The sequence below is a fragment of the Triticum dicoccoides genome, chromosome 4A, assembly GCF_002162155.2.
Source record: "Triticum dicoccoides isolate Atlit2015 ecotype Zavitan chromosome 4A, WEW_v2.0, whole genome shotgun sequence".
NCBI lineage: Eukaryota > Viridiplantae > Streptophyta > Magnoliopsida > Poales > Poaceae > Triticum > Triticum dicoccoides.
This window is the reverse complement of record NC_041386.1, coordinates 615,129,522-615,152,536: the sequence shown is the minus strand read 5'-3', so window position 1 is coordinate 615,152,536 and position 23,015 is coordinate 615,129,522. Positions and strand designations below refer to the sequence as shown.

The following is a 23,015-nucleotide window of genomic DNA, read 5'->3' as shown; positions in this document are numbered from 1 at the left end:
GGATTTTCATAAGAAAAACATAAGAATAAGAATTTCAAAGAAAAATGTCGTATATGTGCATTCGGTTTGTAGGAAATTTGTACAGGAATTTCATAGGAACACTACTCATTTCCAGTTTTTTTGGAGGAAACTACGCATCCACTCAAAACTCATTTTGGGCATAGGAACAAGACAAGTCAAATTTCTTAGGACGGCAAGTGTTATCCCATCAAATTTCTATACTACTCCTAAATACGGTTTGATTTCCTCCAAACCGAATGAGCCTTTGAAGTTGCTGACGCTGCCCAGGTTTAAAGAGGAAGACAAGGTGACCAACTACATAAGGGTTGTCATGGAGTGAGCTAAGGGGTTGAATATTGAGTTATGGGGTGAACGCAGCCCATGCTTGTACTGCTATGACATCGACACTAAAAGGAGATCCCGGGTGAATGAAGCTAGCCAGCGTTTCTGAAAACAGCACACAATGTTTCAACCAAATAATGGGACTAAACAGCACACAATCCCAATGTTTCAATCGAATAATGGGACTACACAGCACACAACACAGCAAAGAACAACAAACACGTGTCACCTCCTTCCAATGGTACAAATCAAAACTTCTCAAACTCCACAAAACATCAAGAATTCTTGTAGTAGATCGACTAAAAAAGCATCAGGAAACAAGACGGTCTTATTGAATCACCGAGCTAATATATGCCAGAGAAGCGTGTCTAGGTAACAAGCTGCGGTATGATACAGCAAACTACCCAACATGAGAAGAAAAAATAGCAATTCTTCGGAATGGTAACAAACCATTATCCGTAGGAAGTTGGTTGGCTGAATGCATCCACACAAGATGCATCCATGCCAGTCCCCTTGCTCTCGACTCTCGTTTATCTCGTGTTTCCGGTCGGACAAATCCTTCATATCAACATTCATTTGTTCGCTAAAATTCACTACGCCAAAAAAAGAGAAAGGTCTGGAACATATTATTGTTATTAGCTCATGACTTTGGCGACAACTCCGGCGCCGACGGTCCTCCCTCCTTCCCTCAGCGCGAATCTTAGACCTGGATAGCACAAAACAGAGAGATGAAGTCTTCGGATACTACTAAAGCGTATCAGATGCAGAAAAGTTCAAAGAACAAAATGCAATCGTACCTGGTTCGAGCGGAACAGGCAACATCAACTCAAAGATTGCGGTTACGTTGTCACCAGGCATAACCATCTTCACGTCCGGAGGCAACTCGATTTTCCCACAGATATCAGCTGTCCTGAAGTAGAATTGTGGGCTGTAATTCGAGAAGAATGCAGTGTGGCGACCACCTTCATCCTTGGTAAGGACGTAAATTTCCGCCTCAAACTTTTTGTAGGTCTTCACAGTACCGGGTTTGCAAACCACCTGAAATAGTAGCAAATGTTAGCAGGTGAAAATCGATAAAAAGAAGCAGCAAGTAACACTGAAAAAGGCACCAGATAGAGATAGGTATGCGGCAGCAAAAAAGAAATTTGAAAAGGCAATGTGCATAACAAATATTATTTGGTGACAACAGAGGCAATTACTTGGTACTCCATCTGTTTGCCCAAAGACCTCTATGGCTAAGAGCAGAAGTATATTTAGATCCAACATCTACATGTTCAACTAAGAATCAGGCTTACTGACCTGGCCACGCTCGACATCACCACGCTTAAGACCACGGAGAAGAAGACCAACATTGTCACCAGCCTACAAACAAAGAGTTGTCAGCATGAGACCCATCATCAATGAAGAACAATGCACGGCCTACTTTCATAATCATTACCTCTCCATGATCCATCATCTTTTTGAACATCTCAACACCAGTAACTGTAGTCTTCACAGGACCACTCTGTGACCAAGAATATGTTCCATCATGATACATCAAGGTAGCAATGTAATGGGTAATAAACTTGTGAGGACAACTAGGAAACTAGTGCCACCAGTCTTTGCTTAGTGTTGCATCTAGGCTCATGTGTGCATAGCAGACATAGGAGAAAAGATATATTACAACTAAAAGTAATAATCTCATGTACAACTTCACTAGGATTAAGCATTATAATACATAGCTGATTATTTTTCAATACTCAACAGTTGCATAAGATAGCCAAATTCATGCAAAAAAAATGATTATGGGCCAGCCATGGGTCAGGGACATTATCAGGCTTTAACTCACCTCCGTCAAACCTATGACCTCAACATCCTCACCAGTTTTAATTACCCCCTGTTCAATACGTCCAGTCACAACAGTACCACGACCCTGCAAATTGAAACAAATTAATCGCTATCATAATTAGCTGACAATGATAAGATTAGGCAAGACAAATGTATGAATTTGTCGTTATGATTTATGGAGCTGATGACTTTTAACTTCTCAAGGATGCTGATATTCCTGACTATACTGATAGATAATTCAGAAATAATGACTGCGGAGTGCGGAGGGACAACTTTTAAGTTTGAAAATTGAGTACACAGAAATATTGCCTGAGATTTGTGTTTCAGAGTTTCATGGTCTAGTGCTGCAGGGCCTGATTAAGTTAAACAGAATAACAATCAAAGATTCCCTGATTAAGAAGGAAAATAGAATAGCCGGGATAAAAGTATACTAGAGAAGGAAAATTACGATAGTCTGATCATGCATAATTTAGTGCAAATGCCACCTTGCGAATAAATCGTCTATGGCACAAGAGATAATATCATAGAACATAGGGAATAGATTGCTGTGCAACCGTCATAAGTATCCTAACATCACATTGCTTACTACCAAACGATGGAGATGTCTTAATTCTTGTACATAATAGTTTGCTAGGCTTTCTAACAATCAAACATCGCAATGAAAATGTAACACAAATAACTGTATATCACAGTGGTTAGTGCAGCAATCTGAAAATATAATCACCTGGATTGAGAAAATGCCTTCAATTGGCATCAAGAAAGACTTATCAAGCACCCTCACAGGATCGGGGATGTAAGAATCGACGGCATCCATCAGTTTCAAAATAGCATTCTTTCCAATCTCCTCATTTGTTCCATTCAAGGCTGACAAGGCAGATCCACGGATGATAGGAATATCATCGCCTGGGAACTTGTAGAAACTGAGGAGCTCTGCAGATAGAAGGGAGACAACAAATTTCCATTACAGCAGGAATATAACCAAGCAACCAAAAACAACATGGACAGCTGAAAAATGCTAGAATACCTCGAAGCTCCATCTCCACAAGTTCTAGTAGCTCTTCATCTTCAACAGCATCAACTTTGTTTAAGAAACAAACAAGTGATGGCACACCAACCTAGAAAAACAGAAGGGAGAAATGTCCATCTGCTCAGAACTGCAAAGCGAACATGCTGAAGAGACAAACTGCCGCGGAGAATACTGAGAATTTTGAACCTGTCGAGCTAGAAGAATATGCTCCTTAGTTTGTGGCATGGGGCCATCAGGAGCTGACACAACAAGAATACCACCATCCATTTGAGCAGCACCAGTGATCATGTTCTAAGTAATCCACAGCAAATTAAAAGCACACAAGCATCAGAGAAGTGTGTGACAGACAGTTTAGGAATATGAAAGCTCTAGAATGCAAAGTTCAGATGTCATAAGTGTTCATTCAGATACGAGGGATTATGCTGGAAGTTCATGAAGGTCAGTCACCCAGATTCTGAATTCAGCATACAGGGCATTCCTTTACGCTTTATAAAGTAAAATTTCTCTAGATCCCTCAACCCATAGCAGTTACCTTGACATAATCGGCGTGCCCTGGACAGTCCACGTGAGCATAGTGCCTCTTAGCGGTCTCATACTCGACATGAGCCTGTGCAAAACACAAATGCTCATAGAATCAGCACTTGATCTGCAAATGGAAATGAACACAGAACAATAGTATGCCAAAAATGTCAGCAGCAAGCGCTAAGGCCGGACCGTGGAGATGGTGATTCCTCTGGCTTTCTCCTCGGGAGCCTTGTCGATCTCGTCGAACGCCACCGCCTTGGCGCTCCCAGCCTCCGCCAGCACCTGCCACAAGACTCGGTTCAGAATTCAGATCACGCCTACACACGGGGAGCCACTCAAATTCGGACCAGCTCGCACTGCTTCGAGCCAGAGCGGGACTGATCTGACTGACCTTGGTGATGGCGGCGGTGAGCGTGGTCTTGCCGTGGTCGACGTGGCCGATGGTGCCGACGTTGACGTGGGGCTTCCTGCGGCACAGATTCAGCCGGGAGACCACTCAAATTCCGAACTAGGACACGGGAAACGGAAGGGGGGCGGGGAAGGAAGAGCGGATCTGAGGGAAGGGGGTGCTCACGTGCGGGTGAAGGTGGCCATGGACCTCGCCCATAGGCCAGCGGCCAGCGGCGAGGGCGGCGGCGGCTGGGGCCCGGCGGCCGCGGGCACGTCGGGGAGCGCGGCGGGGCCGGAGATCACGGCGGCGCGGAGGGCCGGGTAGGCGAGGACGCGGCGGGAGCCGCCCCGGAGCACTGCGGCGGCGGCCATTGCGGCGGCGGCGGCGCGAGGAGGGGGGATGGGTTTAGTTAGGGCTTTAGGAGGAGAATGGGGGAGGAGGAGGAGGCGGCGCCCACGAAGAGGAAATGGGAGATGCGAGCGGCTCCCGTTACTTCTACGTCACGGTACGACCCGTGGGCCGCGCTCGACACGGGCTTCCGGGCTCACATTGCTCGGTGCGCTTTTTCTGGCGGCCCAGTGTTTTCTAAAACGTGCTAAGTTTTTATTATTAATTTATCATCCTCGCCTCAAAAAAAAAAATTCTCACCCGAAATAATCAAACATGATGTGGAAATGCAGAAGAGCGAACTCAAGAAACCCGTTATCATGTAATTCTTTTTAAATATAAACTATAGAAATTAAACTTGCATGAACTAACCCGTATATTAGACAATGATAAAAATGTAATATTGCGATTGTCTCGGGAAATAGAATTAGGCAAGTGATTGCTCTAATTTGTAAATGAATAGTGTCTATGAAAGATATCTTGGAAACAAAAACATGAATAAGTAACATAGGTTTAGAGAACATACATGATAGTCAATAGCACGATTGGTAAGATAAATTAACCGGGCAATCTTTTCTGCTTAATTAATCGATAAGACAAATCTTTTATCGTTGTTTAAAAAAATAGTGTCATTTCCCCTAAAAAAAGAATTAGCGCTGCTTGATTCCCATATTGGTAGACCTTGTCATCGTTGCCACGCGCACGTGAGGGAGGAAGGCAGTGGGGCGTCAATGTTATGTGGTGCTGCGACGCCAACATGGAGACCAGCAATGTGTGGAGGGTCACCGCCCGCTTCTCGGGAATTACGTTGGAGAAGCCTCAACCCACGCAAAAAACTTTCTAACTACTCTCAGTTCCCTCCTCGGTCCCAATCGGCGCCACCCTTCTCTCTCTTGAATTCCTCTCGCCAGTGTCCATAATCTTTCGGTCTAACGTGCAAGGCAAGCATGTCACAGTTATTGGAGCAACATGGCCACCAAATCAGTCTAAACTAAACACAAGACAATAAGCTAGACATACTAAAAACAGCCAAAATGGCAAGAAGGACCTATATGTACCACACAAAAAGAAAACAATGGCTTGCATGAATCCGCAACAAAAAGTATCACTCTGCTAGTTCCCTTTAAAACACACCGTGTATTTTTTTTCTCTCATGCAAACACAAGCAACAAAGAGGTGCACACACATGCTTCCCGACTGGCGCAGCGTGTCACCGCGCTTCCACCCGCTAGTCCACTTATAGAAGAACAAACCAGGGCAAAACTGTAGTATTTGACAAAAAACCACCACAATTGGGGTCGTCGTCCTACTGAACTACACCTTTCAAAATTTTGAACAAAAACTACCACTTTTTTTTTCTAATTTTGTGCCTAAAAACTACCAAAAACGATTGATGACCGTTTTAGAGATTTTAAACGCGTTTATGACATATGGGGCCCACTTGTCAGGGCTGACATGCCGCAAAGTCAACTCTGTTTATTTTGACCGTTATATTTGTTGTTATGATAGGTGGGGCCCACACATCAACATCTACCTTCTCCTTGTTCCTCCTGCTCTATTTCGCATTTTCTCGAACACATCTTGTGGATGGGAAGCATGGGAGTTCCGGGGTATCTCGCTTGACCGGGGTGGCGCAGCCGGAGTAGGGAAGCAGTACATTATGCAACTCTCGCTCATTGAGCTACAAGCTGAGCTGCAGGTCGAGCCCAAAAAGCGTCCTCGGGCGTGAAGGCCATGGCCTCCGGCGCCATCACCATGCGGGGATATCTCAAGAAGCTAGAGGCGTGGAGCCTCCGGCCATGGTGGTCGACCACGTTGTCCTACACGACATAGGGCTCAGCAGCGGCCTACGCGGTAGAGAGGCGTTGCCGGCGCATAGGAGAACACGGGCGACGAGGTGAAGGTTGTCATCAGCGTCTTCCCCTCCAGCCGCCGAACTGCGTTGGTGTCGGGTCAAGTGGCGCGTGGTTGTCATTGTTGATGCTCGAGCTGCACCACGAGGGAGGCGTCCAGTGTTGTAGCTCGTTCGCTCCTCGTCTGCGCTTAAAACTATGGCCGCATCGTGCACCGCCATCTCTGGCCCACGTCAGACACACCACTCAGGACTAGGCCATCTCACCCATCCCCGGCGACTGGATAGGTTCATGCGGTACAGCAGCAGAGGATAGAGCTGGACACATCCCGCCTTGCTCGGTTGCTCCTGCGAGACTGAGCTCCCGGCTGGTCCTGCTTGCTTGCACCCCAGCTCGCACCTGCGATGCCAAGCACCGGCATGGTGGCGGACGGCGATGGTAGGGCTGGGCGCCTCTGCAACCCTCACAACTCATCCAACCAAAGCTCCGGCAGGCATCCAAGATGCTTGACTAGATGTCCCAGAGAGAAAACATTTGCAGGGAGAAGAGGGTTGATGATGAATATGGCCCCACCTATCATAACGGCCAATCTGATGGTCAAACCTAACATAGTTGACTTTCCTGCCACGTCAACCTAATGGTCCGGTTGTCATAAACATGTTTAAATCGTCTAAAACGGTCATCAATCGTTTTTGATAGTTTTTAGGCACAAAAGTAGAAAATACGGTAGTTTTTGGTCAAAATTTTGAAAGTTGCAGTTAATGGGACCACGAGCTCAGTTGTGGTTGTTTCTCATACTCCTGTCTGGCAGGCCCAAGAAACCTTCGCCGGCCTTCTCGAATCTCGGCGGGCCACAAAAGGTCGCGAGGAAGAAGCAAATGACGGTTCTGCCATCCAGTCAACCACAGCCACGACTCATCCGTCCTCTGCATCCGTCGCCGCCGGCGCTCGACCTCCACACGCCACCCGCCGCCCGCCGCGATGGCCGCCGCCGCCCCCTCCGCCACGGCGCTCGCCGGCGCAGCCCTCCCGCTCCCCCTCTCCGCGCGACCTCAACCCGCTCGGTTCTCCGTGGCGCTCCCCCGGACGGCCCCTCCTCCCCCGGCCCTGCGGCTCCGGTCGGTGCGGCGCCTGGCGGCGGCCGAGGGGCCCCCGGCGGGCATGAAGGAGACGCTGGACAAGGTGGTGTCGGCGCACAAGGTGGTGCTGTTCATGAAGGGGACCAAGGACTTCCCGCAGTGCGGCTTCTCCCACACCGTGGTGCAGATCCTGCGCTCCCTCGACGTGCCCTTCGAGACGCTCGACGTGCTTGCTAACGACGCCCTCCGCCAGGGGCTCAAGGACTACTCCAGCTGGCCCACCTTCCCGCAGCTCTACATCGACGGCGAGTTCTTCGGCGGATGCGACATCACCCTCGGTATGTATACATATGAGCCCTCTGCCTTTTCCTTCTCCCGCAGCTCTACATCGACGGCGAGTTCAAAATTTGAGAATTATTGCTGTGCTACTACACGCCTGATGTTATGGTGTGAATTGTTCTGTGACGAACCTATTTTCTTCTCTCTAGTATCGGGGCGTAGCAATGCGTCATTAACCTGAAATACTTTCAGTTGAGGGCGATAGTGGTAGATCTGGCATGTGGAAAACTCTATGTCTGTGTAGCTGTTTCAGGCATATAATTTGCTCATGTTCAAGGCACACTACATTCATGCTGCTTCTTGTAACTGAAAGAGTTTTGGGGCAGTGTCAGTTTTAAATAGGAGTAGTTGGGTTCTTCACATTCAAGAGATAAACTAGGATTGGATTGCACTCGTCCCTCTGTTTCTTTGTAATCTCCATATTAGTGTAGAAATGTGACGGACGAAGTAGCCGCACTGCTTTCTTCCGTAGTCTACCTGATGCAGTGCTTATGTGTGCGGGAATGCCTCAGGGATTCGATGCTCTATAACTTAGCCAAACTGTTGGGACTTGGGAGAGTAGGAACACGCATGGTGATGTTGCACTTGCTTAGTTATAGTCTGCAGTTAGCTTTAGAGAGAAAACAAAGATCGAGTTGACATGGCTTGGTGCCAATATCAGAATTTGATTATGCCAACCTATGGGATCAGAATTATCAAGACTAGCTGAGTTCTGATCAGCAGCTTTGTTGTAAACTAAGAACCAGCTTTGTACCTCCCTGAAGTTTTTCAGCATGGGTTTAGTATTCCTTTCCTATGACTTAACTTGATGACAAACAATCCATCTTTACTGTATGAGCAACAAAAGACGCATGGATATTCCTGTTGCTAATTAGAATCCATGGTGTGCTCCCAGACATGCTCACCATCATTATCATAATCAAAAATAGTTGTATCCCCACTATTTGCACCACCTTGGGTAGGTGCAAAGTTTTCTTTTCTAGGCAGAAATCTTGCATAACAAGTCCATTTCATGCCAGGATGAGTTGGACTGTGGTAGTGTTAAAGTCTGGTGATAGTGTCAGACAGTACGGAAGCGATGTGGCTTGCTGCAAGTCCTGCGAATAAATATGGCTTCCTATAATCGTAATTTTGTCTCGTGACTTTGATCATTCCCAGCGTTGCCCGAAACCTCTGAAGTAGAAGCAATTGAAATAGAGCCCGAAATCTCAAATCTCAAAATGGGAACAATGCTTTGTTTCTTGCTGTAAGATCCCCTCTGTGCTACAAAATAGGAGCATTGCTTTCTTTCTTACTGTAAGATCCCCCTCTGTGCTATGACATTATCTATCTATGGCGGCAACATTATCAGGAAGGACCATCATAATGTAAGTTGGTACCCTTCTTTTCGCGGTTGCCAACATCAAACCGGCCAACATTGCAGCAGGCGAGGATCTCATTTGTTCTGCTCCTGTTTCAAGCTCGATTAGCATTCATGGCCGGATACTTCCTAGTATACATGAAAGCTCAACCATTATTTTTATTTATGCTTCGGTGTCAAATACATGGAATAGTGCCAGCCTTTGGGAACACCAATTTCCAGACTGGTGCAAAATTCCAGCCACATGGCTTAAATTTGTGGTAAGCCATTCCAATCAAGCAGCAGACTATGCATTGCTGAGTCACCTACTCGAAAGCTTTATTAGACCATTCCATGCTATGAATGTGTGGCATTCAAGCTTGAAAAAGATCAGCTTGCAGATCTCTACCTTTATATAATCTAGAACATCTGAATTCGGTGTTGAAGAAAATGTGAGATTTTTTGCATCGAAATTATGATTATCAAGAAAGATTAGTGTCACACTTGGTCTATGGACTGGTTTATTCAGTAGTCTGCCTCAGGGTTCCATGCTCTAACTTAGCCAAACTGCTGGGACTTTGGAGAGTAGGGGACACGTATGATGATGTGGCACTTGCCTAGTAGAGTTTGTAGTCAACTTTAGAGAGAAAAATATATTGAGAATGCCATGGCTCTTGCCAATATTAGAGGGGTTAATTAGATAAATGCCACTCCAATTATGGTGATTCATAAAAATGCCACTGCAATTTCCAAACTTTGAAGAATGCCACTGCAATTTTTGCAAACTTTGAAAAACGCCACTACAGACTTCGAAAGAAATGGCATGAAATGGCATTTTTCAAAGTTTGCAAATTGCAGTGGCATTTCTCGGAATCGCCAAATTTGGAGTGGCATTTATCAAATTAACCCAACAGCTTTGTTGTAAACTAAGAAGCTGTTTTGTAGCTTCCACAAGTTTTCCCATATTAGATGGTGCCAATTTCTTGGATCAGAAATTATCATGGTACATCAGTACTCAGACTAGCTGAGTTCTGATCAACAGCTTTGTTGTAAACTAAGAAGCTGTTTTGTAGCTTCCACAAGTTTTCCCATATTAGATGGTGCCAATTTCTTGGATCAGAAATTATCATGGTACATCAATACTCAGACTAGCTGAGTTCTGATCAACAGCTTTGTTGTAAACTAAGAAGCTGTTTTGTAGCTTCCACAAGTTTTCCCATATTAGATGGTGCCAATTTCTTGGATCAGAAATTATCATGGTACATCAATACTCAGACTAGCTGAGTTCTGATCAACAGCTTTGTTGTAAACTAAGAAGCTGTTTTGTAGCTTCCACAAGTTTTCCAGGACGGGTTCAGTGTTCCTTTTCTACAAGTTAACTTGATGACAAACAATCCATATTTATTATGAGTAACAAAAGATGCTTGCTCCCCCACCTGCTCACCATCATTACCATCATCAATAGTTTCATGCCCACTATTTGCAGCACTTCAGATAGGCATACTTTTTTCTTTTCTAGTCTGAAACCGCCTAGTAAGTTCATTTCATCCCAGGATGTGCTGGGACTGTTGGGACTGTTAAAGTCTGGTGATGGTTGTCAGACAGTACGGATCACATCTGGTGATGTGACTTGCTCCAAATCCCCCAAACAAATATAGCGACTTCAATCATTCATAGTGTTTCTTTCCATGCTCTAAAGTCTAAACTCCGAAGTACTAGTAGCAGTTGAAATAGTAATCACAAAATCTCAACTCTTAAGATGGAAAAATTGCTTTTTCCCCCCTGGAATATTGCTTTGTTTCTTGCTGTAAGATTCCCTCTGTACTATGCGTTTATCCCATCTGTGATTTCAACATTATCAGGAAGGACCATCATAATGTAAGTTGGTAACCTTCTTTTCGCGGCTGCCAACATCAAACCGGCCAACATTGCAGCATGAGCGATCTCATTTGTTCTGCTCCCGTTCCAAGTTCAAGTAACATTCTGACCAGACACTTCCTAGTACAGCTTCGAGCTCAGATCCATTGTTATTATTTATGCTTCAGTGTCAGTGACATGGAATAATGCCAGCCTTTGGGAACACCAATTTCCAGGACTGGTGCAAAATTCCAATCACTTAGCTTAAATTGCTGCCACACCATTCTAGTCAAGGAGCAGCAGATTATGTATTGTAGGCTCATGAACTGTATGTGTTGTAGGCTCATGAACTGGAAGCACTTTTTTAGTTTTATCAAGTACAGATGAGAAATGTACAACATTGCGGTGTCAAAAGGATCACCTTGTTGACGAAAATGTGAGATCTTTTTGTATCGAAATTATGGTTATCGAGAAGGATTAGTATCACTGCTTCTTCATTATACCCATGATTAGTGTTAATGTTTCTTGTATACTTGTTTGTGTTTGAAATCAGTGCTTGAATGAACCGAGTTTCTAACGCTTACGCTGCTGTATGTTTTGCAGAGGCATACAAGAGTGGGGAACTGCAGGAGACGCTGGAGAAAGCAATGTGCTCTTAGCGAATGACGGGCGACATCATACAGTAAACCATTATATATGCTCTAGCCCTTGTCGATCGTACGCACTCTTTCAGCCCACGGCAGAAAAGTGGAGATACAGTTGCTAAGTTGTAGATGATTCAAATTATGAAGCAGTGAGTTACAAATGTACAATGCACTTTGTCTAATGTCTATGATAAATTTTGTGCAATGTGTGGTCAATCGCTTGCACGATGGTTTCCTGTGACATGGAGGGCAACCCTGGGTAAGGTTTTTGATGATCTTCCTCAACAGCTTTTTGATGATCTTTTTACCTTTTGATTATATTATCCAGAATCAGCTTCCGACAGAATCAGCCATCGAGTTCTTTTCTAAGATTGTGGTATGAGATTATGAGATGAGTTGTGTGCTGAAATATCTGTAATGTCCCTGAACTGAAGAATGATGATGGTCTCGCCTTTTTTTTCACATCAAGAGTACCCAATGAGATCCGGAACAGAAAACTCCTGCCTCTCATGCTTCAGAAAGGTAGCAAAGTTCCTCCATGAGGGAGGAAGGTAGTAAAGTTCCTCCATGAGGGAGGAAGCTTAGTGATGATGCCTCCGGCAAAAAACTTGTCCGGTAACATACAATTGAAGTGTTCAAGTTCTTTAACAAATGACTATCTCGTCCGCTTGCTCAACCATGAAGCGCTCATCAGTCATCATGTAGTCATAGAATTGTTCCATGATATACAACTTAGTGCCGGCATCTGAGACCCCAAACTTGGCCTCGAGTGCATCTCATGTATCCTTGCCATTATCATTTGACGCATAGCCAGCAACTATGTTCTCACCAAGAACACTCACGAGAACAGCCTTAAACAAGGTATCCGTTTTCTGAAAAGCTTGTTCCTGTTGAGGATCAAGAACTCCTTCAGGTTTACGAAGGGTGGCGTCATAGTAGCTAATGGTTTGAAACCATAGAACGGCTCTCACGCGTCTTATAGTGCACGCCCTCAAACATAGGAGGTCTCATGGAAGCAGCAAAACCATTCGGGGTAAATTGCCTATAATAAGATTTTTTTTATTGTTGAAAATATGATCATATCTAGAACATATGGAGGCTCATGAGCAATTTACCATATGATTTTAATAATAAAAATAGTAGATAAAACATGACTATCATAGTAGAGATAAGACAAGTCATGCAATCCCACATAGAGTATGCAAATAGCATCTGAAGTAGTGAAGTTGAACAAAACATATCTAGAACAAGAAACCGTGGTAGAATCTCAATCAGAAAAGAACACGAAGAGGTACTGAGCCGTGGCAGTAACATTGGGGTTGGCGTTGACGTCGTCGCCGGTCATGTCGTCGAAGAGGTTGTCGATGCCGAGGAAGAAGTCGTCGACGCCCGTGGCTTTCGTGATGAAGAAGTCAATAGTCCCGCATAGCGCTCTTCAAAAACCTTATCGCCCTTCTCCGGTATATAACTCGAAGTGGCGGGATTTTGAAGGCCTACTATCCCGACCTGCGGTGCACGCCGCAAGCCGGGATGTGGACGAACATAGCAGCAGCTCAAAGTTTGGAACTTGGTGGCGAGAGGCAGACGAAGTTCTGATGTGCCTATCTGAAGAGCGGCTCGGCTCATTTCCGCAACCCGCGACGCGTCTTGACCAGGTGGGCGGCGGCGGAGGAGCGCACATGAATGTCTGTCTTATTCTCATCCTTATACATGTGAAGAAACAACCTTCCTTATAACAAGGTATAACTCTTACTAGGTGAGCAGTATGAGACTAATAAACTTTAATCCATCTCTTATCTTGCATGAATGGGCTAAGTGGGTCTCTAGGATCTATTAGGAATCTTAAAATTGTTATTGGGTTGGTCCAAAAATAGACTAAATTTCAGCACTAGTTATTTGTCTCTCATGAGTTAGGTTGGACGGATTAAATGGAATAGATGGATTGAGATGCTAAGAAATATTGCCATTTAGCATAAAATAGGTGTTGTGTTATATTAACGGGGTGCTCGCAAAACTCGTTAGCTCCTGAAAAAAAAACTTGTTAAGTTTAACAAGTTAAAATCAGTTATCGGCTATGTGTTACTTTCTCTATTTTATAATATAGTGCGTCCGTGTTTTTCGAGATTTAAGTTTGACTATAAATTAAACCAACATGGGCGACTAAATTTGTGTCATTAGAAACTTCTTTCGAATACGAATTCAATAGAAAAATTATATCATTAAAAACTTCTTTCTAATACGAATTAAATGGTATAATTTTTGTTCCAGCCTTAGCCATCACGTTGGTTAAAATTATGATCAAACTTAAATTTCAAAAAACGCAGTGCACTATATTTATTATGAAATAAAGTGAATGTTAAAATATTGGCCTATAGTCCCGCTATCCCTCGGTCAAATCTCCGTCGCCATCCTCCAATCGCGTCTCGGGTCCGGCGCCATCCTCCGATCCCCCCGTCGCCATCCCCCAGAGCCCAGAGGTCAAATCCCTGTCGCCATCCTCCGGTGTCCCCGTTGCATTTTCATTTCAGTCTGCTAGTCTCCATTTTCCCGCGGAGCATCCCCTATAAAATCCCCTTTTTACATAATTTTTTTGCTGTGACGCATATGCTTCATACGCTGTTGATTTTGAATATCTGTCCATGCTTCGTATCTGTGGTTGACTGGACTGTCGAATAGCTGCCTCGAATTAAATTACCGTGAGTAACTGTTCACGCTGCACAACTGTGGTATAGCTGCCTAAATTGGATTATCGTTAATACCCATTTCCTGTTCTTTTCTTCTCTGCATCTATCGCTCTACTCCTACTGTTGGGGAAGACCATTTCGGGGATTTCCCATCCTAGTTCAAAGCCATATGCAATAACTAGCAGTGTTGTGTCCATTCGTATGACGCATCATAGTCATATTCATAGGAGGTTTTTGTTTTCAGAAAACTGATTGTTGTACACATTTCTTGCCTGTCTAGAAATAACTGTTTACCTGTTCTAGTTGGAATCCTTTCATGGTAGATCTGAGATGATTTATATCCAGCCAGAAACATTTTAGCTGCTGCTTTAGACTGGGTGCAATTTTTGCCTGCTTCCTGGTATTTAGCCCATCTGTACATATTTCACACCAAGATAACACTCTGAGTTTGTTGCTAGCTATACATCGGTATAGTTTCCTCTAAACATTGCTAGTTAGACTTGCAGTAAGTTATACTACTTCATATAAAATTATTTCCGCATGTAGTATTTGGATTGCACAAGACTATCAGGGATCCGGCTTGCCTGCTCCCTTCCCGTGCTCCCATCCGTGCTCCCACCTCATCCAACGGCTGTCTTTTTTTCTTTTTTCTTTCTAATCTAATCATCTCCCCCCCTGATTTTAAAGGGGTGGGGCCGGGTCTTATTTTGTTCCAATCAAATCAATCCACGTATATGGGAGCACGGATGGGCACACGGGAGGGGAGCAGGCAAGTCTCGTCCGACTATCAGGTAAGCTTATTTGGCTGCTGCTGACTGTATGTACATCCCCTGTTCTCTTCCTTCTCAGATCTTCCTGCCCAGACAGAACAACTCAACGAGACTCGAGATCGATTCATCCATGGGGGCCGCACTGTCCCAACCTGAGGGCAACGGCGTCGAGGACAACGCCATGCCCGACCTGGAGATCGGTCGATCCACCATAAGCAACATTCTGCAGTCAGTTCTACCGTTTGCTTCCCCGCCATCGGTAGCGCAGCTCGTGCGTTCGCTGTGGGGGCTGGGCTCCCTCACCCTTGTTTTGTCCTTGACCACTGTGCTCCACCTGCCAGCTGCAGGGCCCGTCTTCGGGCACTACAGGGAAGCCTATTACACCATTCTCGCGACCGTCCTCCTTGTCGTTGTGCCGGTGGAGCTGGGGACCGCCTTTTTCTTGCCACGCTGCAACAACAGGGGCCGGCTCCTCAGCTTTGCCACAGGGCTATTGCCCTGCGCATTCGTGCTGCTCCTCGTCGTCATCTCGGTTGGTGGTTTCGCCGTCCCCTTTAAGCTCTGATCTTATGCAAGGTCAAAACTACTAGCTGCACAGATGCCTGGATGTATTCTGTTGATTGGTCCGGTTGATTCGGAGGTTAATTTTGTATTTGGTGGAAGTTTCTCGGTGGTGTCAGTGATTATTTGGTTGGTTATTTCTGGGCAGATATGCAGTACATAGGTTTTGTCTCTAGATATTGGAGGATATGTGTTATACATATGCAGTATATAGGTTTTATCTCTAGATACTGGAGGATATGTGTTATACATACGCAGTATATAGGTTTTTGTCTCTAGATACTGAGGACATGTGTTATACATATGGAGCATGTATGTTTTGTTCTAGATCCTGGAAGATATGTGTTATACGTATGGAGTATGTAGGTTTTGTCTCAAGATACTGGAAGATGTGTTAGCGAATATAAGTATGTATGCGGCAGCGCTGTCCTCGGTCTGAAAACAAAACAAAAAGTTCTGGTCATGTTGTCCATGTGTTCCATGTATGCATTCTTCTTCCTCTCATACGAGGAGGTGTCTGTCAAGATGGATTTTATGCCTGGCTCTGCTTGAATTGAGTGTATTTTGTGTGAACTGAGCTAAATACTGGGGATAACTAAAAAGTTCCCGAATCTGCTGTATGCTTGTTTATTAGTGTTTGACTGGGAAATAAAACGAACTGGGCACATGTTAGGTGGACTTTTCATTATCTCTGAGTACATACATTTTGCCTTTTGGTGTTTTGACTTGGCAAATCGAATGAGTAGAAGTAGACATTAATTGGCCTGGTAAATTAGAAAATAGAAGCTGGTTATTAATTATTAGCAGAACTGTGGACAATTAGAAAATAGCCTGTTATTGGATTCAGATCGTTTGAGTACACATTAATTGGCCTGGTAATTAGATGCAGATCTCAGTTATATGTGCTGAGTAATGCTACTCATCTAAGGGATAAACAGACCACGCAGTTTCTGCCCTTATGCATGTGAGTTTGGACCTATGCCATCATCAGTAACGTTGCTCATGTGTTACGCTACAGTCTACTGTCTGTTTGTCTTGCTCTTGTATGACAGTTAATTTATTGCTTAAATGGAAGTTGTGGCAATGTATATGCCTGATAGGGCCTTTTTCATGGAATTAACGTGCTTCCATTGTTTACCAGTCCAGGAATGCTATCCTTGGAAGTTAGTCTTCTATCAATTCTAATTCAAGGAAATGAAGCCAGTGGTATGATTTCTTTGGCGCGCAACTTAATTTGTTATCGCTGGTGCTGTAGCTAGTGCTGATGTACTGCTCAAGGTATGTTACTGCACAGTTTTTATGATGTAGGCTGATTTTTCGTGGCATAAGGATTTCAAGGATTGATAAACTGATTTTTTTTCCTAAAGGTAAATGGTGGCACCCTGTTGTTAAATCTGTTGGTTACATTCTGAACTGTCATTAGCAGTCGTCCTCTGAATAGTGAATAGACAACCCTTATATTCTGAATCGTCAGTGCCTTCTTCTGCAGACGTCTCCCAAAATATGCAGAGCAAGACGTATTCTGTTCTTTTTTTTTGGAAAGGTGTGCTCTGCATTTTTGCTCCACGTGGTCAGCACCAACGTCTTGCCGAAGCAGCAGTCGGTCGCGCAGCTTCTTCCACACGGTGTTGCAGATCCTGCGCTCACTCAACATGCTCTCCAGTGAGGCGCTCCGGCCGGCCCACCCTCCGGCAGCACTACATTGATGGCGAGTTCTTCAGCGGATGTGACATCACTGTCGGTATGTATGCACTTTGGTTTCCTTCTCCCAGGAGTATGGTTCAAAATTTTGACTCTCTGTTACAGTACACTGTACACGTGGAGTATGAACTGTTCTATGAGAAATCTGTTTTGTCTAGTATCTGGGCATCGGAATATAATTATTACTCTGGCATGTTCTGAATTTCTGAGGACAATAATGGTAGATTTGGCAAATGGAAACACGTAGCTGTTTCAGGCATAAGATTTTATCAGGTTTAAGGAAGGACACATCAGTGTTGCTTGCGGCTTAAAGGGTATGTGTCAGTTTGGATGTGTCATAACTGCAACTGGTAAATTAGTCCAGATCTTGAAAGTCAAGTGATAAACTAGGAGTGGAGTGCAGTCAGAGTCAGGCACCCTGTTGCATTCTGCTTTCCTTTGTCGTTGAAGGCTATGTTCTTTCTCTTCTTTTTTGAAAAGAAAAAATGGAAACATTGTTTGAGAAACTACGATCGACTATCGTCAGTAAGGTCGAGATGGAAAGAATTCTCAACATGATGGGACAGGTCGAGATGGAAAGGAACCTAAAAGCATGAAATGGCTTATCAAGTTATAAGCCAACAGAGAGTTAAGCCCATTGTTTCACAATTTACTTGTGAAATAAACTACTCAGCACATAGTCTATGTGTTGGGAGTTGGGACTTGATGTTGGTTTTCTTGAGTAGTCCATGCCCAAGAACTCAGCCAAAACTGATGGGACTTGATGCTAGTTTGTGGGTCATAGCATTTAGAGATGATTTGGTCTCTGGTCGTACTAGTCGGACGAGAAAATCATCATATGCAGAGCAGTTTCGGTCACGAACTCATATGGTGATACAGTCATGCAGCACTTTCTTAGTTAGAGGTTCTGGTCAGCTTTAGAGACAGAAGCTTAAGATGTCATGTTTCAGCGCCAAGGATGAGCCCATGATTCTAGCTCCTCACTGCCAAGGATGAAAAATCAGGCGCGCCTGTTTTTTTTTTTTTATGAAAACAGAAAAAAGAGTCGTCGAGCCTGGGCGGAGGCCGTCGGGCGCTGAGATCGGACACGTGGAGGCAGATGCCATCAGGACGGTCAAATGCGTCCACACCACAGCTCAGTATCCCACAAACAAAACTGTAGATCGATTCCATCCTCCATGAGTTCAACTTCAACTTCAATCTCGGTCTTATCCCAAGGCAGCGGCGTCGCCGCCTCCGCCGCCGCCGACATGACCGACCTAGAGAGCATAACCCACATGCTGCAGTGGGTGGTGCCGTTCGCCTCGCCGCCGGCGGTAGAGCAGCTGGGGCGCGCGCTGTGGGGGCTGGGCTCCCTCACCCTTGTGCTGGCCCTCACCACCGTGCTCCACCAGCCGGCCGCCGGACCTGTCTTCGCCCACTACAAGGCCGCATACTATACCGTCCTTGCCTTCGTCCTCTTCGTCGCCGTGCCGGTGGAGCTGGGGATCGCCTTCTGCCTGCCCCGCTGCAGCCACGGGCGCCGGATCCATCATTTTGCCAGGGTTCTCGTCCCCTGCGCTTACCTGCTGCTCCTCGTCGTCATCTCCGTCGGTGGATTCGTCCCCTTTAAGCTCTGAACTACCTGCTGCTCCTCGTCGTCATCTCTGCCGGTGGATTCGTCCCCTTTAAGCTTTGATCTACGTGCTGCTCTTCCTCGTCGTCATCTCCGTCGGTGGATTCGTCCCCTTTAAGCTCTGATCTACGTGCTGCAGGGTAAGTCGATTGGTCTGGTTGATCGGCGGTTCATTTGTATTCTGTCAAAATTTGTCCGTGCTGTCAGTGGTTATCTGCTTTCTTATTGTTCTGGGTACATATGCATGCACTAGATAGTCTGTTTCTAGATACTTTCCAAGTACGTTGTGTTAGGGAATGTGAGTCTGTATGTCACGGTGTTGTCCTCGACCTGCACACAAGTAAATATTTTTTTTTCATGTGTCCATGTGTTGTTACATGTATGCACTCTTCTCACTCGCATATGAGGAGGGGGTCGTCAAGATGAATTTCATATGCCCGACTCTGCTTGAATTGAGCAGGTTTTCTGTGAAATGACTTAAATATTGAGGAGCACACAATAAATTCCCCAATCCAAGCAGGCCCTCAGTCTTAATAAACACTGCAACTTTTGTATGGATGCTTGTTAATGTTTGAATGGGAAGTAGAATTATTGGGCACAAATTAGGCTGACTTCTCATCAGACAGCTTCGTTTTAAGTACATACGTTTCGCTTTTTTGTGTTTCAGTTTTGCAATTGAATGAGTGTGCCGGTCTTTGATCGAAGCTGGGAATTATTAATTATTCGAAGAACGGTGAAAGACTACACAATAGCCTGGTATCGGATTCAGATTTGTCTAATACTAATTAGATCCAGATCTCAGGTTCATATGCTGGGTAACACCGTGCATCTAAAGGATAACAGAACGAGCAATTCATGCTCTTATGCATGTGAATTTTGACCTATGCCATCGTTAGTAAAGCTGCTCATGTGTTATGCTCTGTTTCTATTAATTTTGTATGACAGTTTATTTATTGCTTAAATGGCAGGCGTGGCAGTTTACATGGAATTAACATGCTTTCATTGTTTACAAATTCAGGGTTGCTATTCTTGGAAGTTAGTCTTGTACCTCAAGGAAATGAAGCCAGTGGTTACGAACTTACGATCTCTTTGTCGCACACCGTAATTTGTTATCTATGGGGCTGTAGCCAGTGCTGATTTAATGCTCAAGGTATGTTACTGGCCAATATTTATATATGATGTAGCCAAAATTTTCATAATTTGTGATATCCTTGCTTCATCAATCTTTGTTAAAATATACTCCCTCCGTCCCATAATATAAGAACGTTTTAGTGTCAAAAACGTTCTTATATTATGGGGCAGAGGGAGTATATACTATGGAAATAAATGACTAGTTATCAGATTCATCATGTGCTTTTATACAATAAAATAGTACAGTTACAATGTTTCATATTCTAGTAACGCTATATCTTGCTGGCTATTTTATTGTCTCTTGAAACTGCAATATGAGTGTTGGGCTGCTCCAAAGCAGGAATAGTTGTGTTTGCCTGAGGAAGTCACTAAATCATACACTTATATTCTGAATCTTCATTGTCTTCTTCTGCGGATGTCTCACAGAATATGCAGAGCAAGACATGCTCTGTTTTTTTTCTGAAAGATTTGCTCTGCATTTTTGCTCAGCGCAGTCACAATTTCCAGATGATCAGCACCGACGTCTTGCCAAAGCAGCACTCGACGTGTAAGGTCGGCTTCCCGCAGCGCGGCTTCTTCCACACGGTGGTGCAGTTCGTGTGCTCGCTCGATGTGTCAGGTCGGCTTCCCGCAGCGCGGCTTCTTCCACACGGTGGTGCAGTTCGTGTGCTCGCTCGATGTGTCAGGTCGGCTTCCCGCAGCGCGGCTTCTTCCACACGGTGGTGCAGTTCCTGTGCTCGCTCGACGTGCTCGTGAGTGAGGCCGAGGCGCTCCGGCAGGGGTTCAATGAGTACTCCAGCTGGCCCACCTGGCCGCAGCATTGCATTGACGGTGAGTTCTTCTGCGGGGCGACATCACTCTCGGTATGTATTTTTTTTTCTTTTTCGAAAAGGGGGATTCCCCGGCCTTTGCATCAGAACGATGCATACAGCCATCTTATTAACCAAAAAAGAAGTTACATGGTCTCCAAAGTCTCCAAAAGTAATAAAAAGCACATAAAGCTCACACAGAGCCAAAAAAAGGCTAGAAACACCCACTAGCCAAGACAAGATGCCACAACCGGCCGGCTCAAACTAGATAGGGAAACTGGAAATATTGTTTGAGAATCTGTGGTAGACTATTAGTAAAGAGGAGACGGAAAGAATTATGAACATGATGGAACAGGGTCAAGATGAGATGTTTTATCAAGTTAAAAGCCAACAGAGAGTTAAGTTTGTTGCTCCACAATTTATTTGTCAAATAAACTACTCGACCCATAGTCTGTGTGTTGGGATGGGACTTGATGTGGGTTTCTTGAGTAGTCCATGCCCAAGAACTCAGCCAAAACTGTTGGGACTTGAGTGCTAAGTCTGTTGATGAATATGGGGGAGTAGGGAACTCATAGGGCATTTTTGTGGATTAACGTGCTCTCATTGTTTTGCTAATTCAGGAATTTCTATTCTTGGAAGTTAAATCTTGTAGCATTTCTAACTCAAGGAAATGAAGCCAGTGGATATCATATCTTTGGCGCACAACTTAATTTATTGTCTCTGGAGCTGTAACAAGTGCTGATGTTTTTTTTTTTAGAAAAGGAGGATGACCCCCGGCCTCTGCATAACAAGTGCTGATGTATAGCTCAAGGTATGTTATTGGCCAATATTTTGTGATATCCTTGCTACATTAAACTTAGTTTAAATATATATGCTATAGAAAAGGGGCGGGGGGAAATCCCTTTTTATCAAAAAAAAAATGCTATGGAAATAGTTGACTAGCTATCAGATTCATCATGTGCTTTTATTACAAGAAAACAGTATAATTACAAATGTTTCATACTCTTGTGATGCTAGATCTTGCTGCTCTTGTCTCTTGAAATTGCAAAATGAGTTCGGGTTGCTCCAAGCAAAAATAGTGGTCCCTGAGGATATGAGATGGAAGCAGGAATAGTTGCGCTTGTCTGACAAGTCACTGAATCTCTTCCCCAGGCCTAATTGCAGCGGTCACCTTTTGTCACTAAGCACCACATGCTACTGCCCAAGTTTTTGAACTGTACGCCTCTGTCTATCTACTAGACATGCGTGCCCCTTATATTTTGTTGTACTGCTGATATTTCATCAAGAAAAACATCAAGCTACTGCGTGTTATGCTCTCACTCTGTGGCCTGCGGGACAAGGATGTCAAGAATGCTTTTGGTAACTGTAGTGTCGTTGTCCGTTTATTCTGACTGCTATATTATACACAAGAGTAACTATGTTCCTAAAGTTAAAATGCTGACACCCACACCCTGTTGATAAATTTGGTGATTACATTCTGAGTTGTCATTAGCAGTTGGCCATTGATTACACAAACCTTATATTCTGAATTGCAGTGTCCTCCTCTGCAGGTGTCTCACATAATACGAACAGCAAAAGGTGTACTCTGCTTTCTTGTTTACCGCGGCCACAATTTCCAAGTGGTCTGCATTGACGTCTTGCCAAAGCAGCGCTCAACGTTTCTGGTCGGCTACCCGCAGTGTGGCTTCTCCCACATGGTGGTGCAGGTTCTGTGGTTGCTTGTTGTGCCCTTCGAAACGCTCAATGTGCTCGCTGACGAGGCGCTCCAGCAGTGGCTCAAGGAGTACTCAAGCTGGCACACCTCCCCGCAGCTCTACATCGAATTCGAGTTCTTCAGAGGGTGTGACATCACAGTTGGTATGTAAATATGAGGTTTGCTCTCTGGCTCTGCCTTCCCTTCTCCCACGATTATGGCAGTCTCAAATGTTTAATGGTTTATTTCTTCACATTCAGTAGGATTGGAGTGCACATGGCACTCTGTACCGGTGGAATATATGCTCTCTGCCTTTCCTTCTCCCATGATTATGATTACGGTTCAAAATTTGACTCTGCTGTAGTAGTACACGCCGATGTTCGTTATGAATTGTTCCGTGAGAAACCTGTTCTTTGCATCAGAGCATACTAATTCATTCGA

The 23,015-nt window shown here is 44.6% G+C and overlaps 4 protein-coding genes across 9 annotated transcripts; 3 read left to right on the top strand and 1 right to left on the bottom strand.

Moving 5' to 3' along the window:
* Nucleotides 1–617: 617 nt before the first annotated feature.
* Nucleotides 618–4,498, bottom strand: LOC119287366 (elongation factor Tu, mitochondrial-like). Its single transcript, XM_037566904.1, has 12 exons — nucleotides 4,296–4,498; nucleotides 4,113–4,188; nucleotides 3,911–4,003; nucleotides 3,729–3,803; nucleotides 3,383–3,487; nucleotides 3,194–3,284; nucleotides 2,894–3,099; nucleotides 2,171–2,254; nucleotides 1,781–1,846; nucleotides 1,642–1,704; nucleotides 1,140–1,380; nucleotides 618–1,048 (listed from the first exon to the last, which is right to left on the bottom strand). Exons 1-12 carry the CDS (start codon nucleotides 4,481–4,483, stop codon nucleotides 978–980), a joined length of 1,359 nt encoding a protein of 452 aa, XP_037422801.1. The 5' UTR covers nucleotides 4,484–4,498; the 3' UTR covers nucleotides 618–977.
* A 2,758-nt stretch (nucleotides 4,499–7,256) lies between these two features.
* On the top strand, nucleotides 7,257–11,851 carry LOC119287365 (monothiol glutaredoxin-S7, chloroplastic-like). The gene is made up of 2 exons (XM_037566903.1): nucleotides 7,257–7,769; nucleotides 11,570–11,851. The coding sequence occupies exons 1-2, from the start codon at nucleotides 7,334–7,336 to the stop codon at nucleotides 11,623–11,625; spliced, it is 492 nt and encodes a 163-aa protein (XP_037422800.1). The 5' UTR covers nucleotides 7,257–7,333; the 3' UTR covers nucleotides 11,626–11,851.
* A 3,326-nt stretch (nucleotides 11,852–15,177) lies between these two features.
* Nucleotides 15,178–17,070, top strand: LOC119289391. The gene is made up of 2 exons (XM_037568722.1): nucleotides 15,178–15,596; nucleotides 16,767–17,070. Exons 1-2 carry the CDS (start codon nucleotides 15,195–15,197, stop codon nucleotides 16,791–16,793), a joined length of 429 nt encoding a protein of 142 aa, XP_037424619.1. The 5' UTR covers nucleotides 15,178–15,194; the 3' UTR covers nucleotides 16,794–17,070.
* Nucleotides 17,071–17,194: 124 nt separating this feature from the next.
* On the top strand, nucleotides 17,195–23,015 carry LOC119287362. Of its 6 annotated transcripts, none has more exons than XR_005140822.1 (6): nucleotides 17,195–17,366; nucleotides 18,363–19,081; nucleotides 19,960–20,091; nucleotides 20,580–20,903; nucleotides 21,639–21,692; nucleotides 22,432–23,015. XR_005140822.1 is itself a non-coding variant. In XM_037566901.1 (2 exons), the coding sequence occupies exon 2, from the start codon at nucleotides 18,445–18,447 to the stop codon at nucleotides 18,943–18,945; it is 501 nt and encodes a 166-aa protein (XP_037422798.1). In that variant the 5' UTR covers nucleotides 17,195–17,366; nucleotides 18,363–18,444; the 3' UTR covers nucleotides 18,946–19,948. The 6 variants fall into 6 exon arrangements, 1 of the variants encoding a protein (XP_037422798.1); XR_005140821.1 differs by having other exon boundaries at nucleotides 20,567–20,903; XR_005140820.1 differs by having other exon boundaries at nucleotides 20,562–20,903.

Bases quoted from the DNA above. Each gene is read 5' to 3' on its own strand.
- LOC119287366 (XM_037566904.1), bottom strand. From the start codon at position 4,483: ATGGCCGCCGCCGCAGTGCTCCGGGGCGGCTCCCGCCGCGTCCTCGCC. The intron at 1,381-1,641 runs GTCAGTAAGCCT...CTACTATTTCAG, and splicing joins GTGATGTCGAGCGTGGCCAG to GTGGTTTGCAAACCCGGTAC. The intron at 1,049-1,139 runs GTACGATTGCAT...TGTGCTATCCAG, and splicing joins GCCTGTTCCGCTCGAACCAG to GTCTAAGATTCGCGCTGAGG.
- LOC119287365 (XM_037566903.1), top strand. From the start codon at position 7,334: ATGGCCGCCGCCGCCCCCTCCGCCACGGCGCTCGCCGGCGCAGCCCTC. The intron at 7,770-11,569 runs GTATGTATACAT...TATGTTTTGCAG, and splicing joins CGGATGCGACATCACCCTCG to AGGCATACAAGAGTGGGGAA.
- LOC119289391 (XM_037568722.1), top strand. From the start codon at position 15,195: ATGGGGGCCGCACTGTCCCAACCTGAGGGCAACGGCGTCGAGGACAAC. The intron at 15,597-16,766 runs GTTGGTGGTTTC...ATTGTTTACCAG, and splicing joins TGCTCCTCGTCGTCATCTCG to TCCAGGAATGCTATCCTTGG.
- LOC119287362 (XM_037566901.1), top strand. From the start codon at position 18,445: ATGCGTCCACACCACAGCTCAGTATCCCACAAACAAAACTGTAGATCG.